This window comes from Hevea brasiliensis, chromosome 2, assembly GCF_030052815.1.
Source record: "Hevea brasiliensis isolate MT/VB/25A 57/8 chromosome 2, ASM3005281v1, whole genome shotgun sequence".
NCBI classification, from domain to species: Eukaryota; Viridiplantae; Streptophyta; class Magnoliopsida; order Malpighiales; family Euphorbiaceae; genus Hevea; species Hevea brasiliensis.
Genome location: NC_079494.1, coordinates 107,903,339 through 107,905,367, shown reverse-complemented (window position 1 = coordinate 107,905,367; position 2,029 = coordinate 107,903,339). Strand labels below are relative to the sequence as shown.

The following is a 2,029-nucleotide window of genomic DNA, read 5'->3' as shown; positions in this document are numbered from 1 at the left end:
CGGAATCCTATATAAAACAAATTGTTATGACAAGAGATGTTAATATCTCTGATGAAATGAAGCTTAGTCTGAATTCATTGTGCATTGCTAGTATGATTTTCTTTCCCTTGGTAGTGAATTACTGAAGGTAGGGCGAGAAATTGAATGTGATGGCTCATTGACCTTGTGGCTGAAACAAGTTCTGTTTTAATCCAAACGGACCCCATTCTTTTATGACCCCTTTCCCTTCTTCAGTACATAATTTTTTTTATGATTCATGGACATCCCTCATCATGTGGTGGTAATTTGTCTCAGAATTTTTCATATCTAAATCTAATTCATTATGATTCAAAGCATGATACATGGTGGAATACATTTTTTAAGTCATGGCCTTCATATATTTATATCTTCAATTTATAATAAATCGAATTTAAATAAAAAAATTTTTTATGTCATCAATGTATTTGAGCTGTCATGCATGCTCTGACCAATATTTTAATTACTGTCCTTTCCTCTTGCCATCCATGTGCCAAAAATATGAAGTTGAGGATAATAACATCCAATTACTAATTAATGCAGAACAAATGATGTTGCAACAACTAACAAAAGCCATAATCCGAGTAGCAAATTAATAGAAAATATAAAGCAGAGCTGCTGCTCCGCATTATTCACTGGAGTATGTATATATAACTCAATGTGCACTAGGCGCATCTAAGCCTTCTGATCCTGAATATATTCATCCACCTCCTTGAAGTTCTTTACTACAAAATCCTTAATCACGTGTGGGACTTCAACATCGTCGCTCGCCTTCTCATACTCACAGCTCCATTTCACCAAGCTTTCACCATTTTCCTTTGGACAAACAAATATGAAGCCCTTGAAGATCTTGTAGAATTTCAGGAGGTCACCTTCAATCACACTGTAAGCGACGTGCTTAGTTGCTTCGTCAACAACATCGATCCTCTCTTTCGATACCTTAACAAGCGGAGAACCTGGAAAATCAAACAACCCACTTTCAGTAATATAATTAAAATTGAATCTTTATAATCCAAGAGAAGAGTCCACATTCAAGAATTGAAAGCTATACCTTCAGCATAAGTGAAGAGGCGAACAGTACCAGGAGCCTTTCCATCGCCCTCGAGTACTTGAATGTTCTTGTATTGGTCAGGAAAGACCTTAGGGAAGAGAGTTGTGGAGTTCCTAATGCTATTCCAGAACTTATCTGGAGAAGACTTGATATGAACTTCTACATCAAGCTTTCCACTAGAGGCCATATTGGGATGATGCACAAAAGAAATTAGATGAACAAGAGAGGGATCGATCACTTGCATTTTAGAGACCTTCACATTTACTTATTTATAATACTGATTGTAGAGCTTTGGGCTTTGGATGGGTGCCTTCAATTCATTGAAAGCAAGTTCAACTGCCACTGACTTGGGCGAGAAATGGGCCCAATCAAATAAATTCTTTTACAGCGGTCTCGTGTAGCATATTTTCACCAAATTAATTGCCAGTGACATTTTTCAGGCCTTGAATGTGGGTATACTTTTCTTTTTTTATTGAATTCATCGATAACTCTTGCTGATGATTTTTTTTTTTTAATAAATAGCGTACATTAGTTGTTGACAAACAAGCAAACAATTCATGGCTCACAGGATGACAATCTAAATCCATCAATAAGATATATATTATCAATTTATCACTCACTTGGTGGTGGGAAGATTTGAAACCTAATCCCCAACTCTCTACACACCCATTAATTTCTCACCCAACAGAGAAAAAATATAACAAAAAATCCAGCAAACACATTTTATCTCTTCCTTTAAATGTGTAAGAATGATAGATAAACTCCTAACATTTTATTGACAAGGGTATTAAGCATTCATTGATAAAACAATAGAAGCAGCTAAGAATTGGGGTTAAGTAGATGCTTTTATTTGCATTTAAGGGTCATTTTATTTATTTTTTATTTAATTTTAATTAAAATTAAAAGTTAAAATTTTATAATTTTAGAGCCACGGCTATGGACAAGAGTAATTTATTTTTAAAG

The 2,029-nt window shown here is 34.6% G+C and overlaps 1 protein-coding gene across 1 annotated transcript; it reads right to left on the bottom strand.

The window, feature by feature from the left end:
• Positions 1-522: 522 nt before the first annotated feature.
• LOC110654184 (MLP-like protein 423) lies at positions 523-1,327 on the bottom strand. Its single transcript, XM_021810088.2, has 2 exons — positions 1,067-1,327; positions 523-971 (listed from the first exon to the last, which is right to left on the bottom strand). Exons 1-2 carry the CDS (start codon positions 1,308-1,310, stop codon positions 691-693), a joined length of 525 nt encoding a protein of 174 aa, XP_021665780.1. The 5' UTR covers positions 1,311-1,327; the 3' UTR covers positions 523-690.
• Positions 1,328-2,029: the final 702 nt, after the last annotated feature.

Bases quoted from the DNA above. Each gene is read 5' to 3' on its own strand.
- LOC110654184 (XM_021810088.2), bottom strand. From the start codon at position 1,310: ATGCAAGTGATCGATCCCTCTCTTGTTCATCTAATTTCTTTTGTGCAT. The intron at 972-1,066 runs GTATAGCTTTCA...TTGATTTTCCAG, and splicing joins CCTCTTCACTTATGCTGAAG to GTTCTCCGCTTGTTAAGGTA.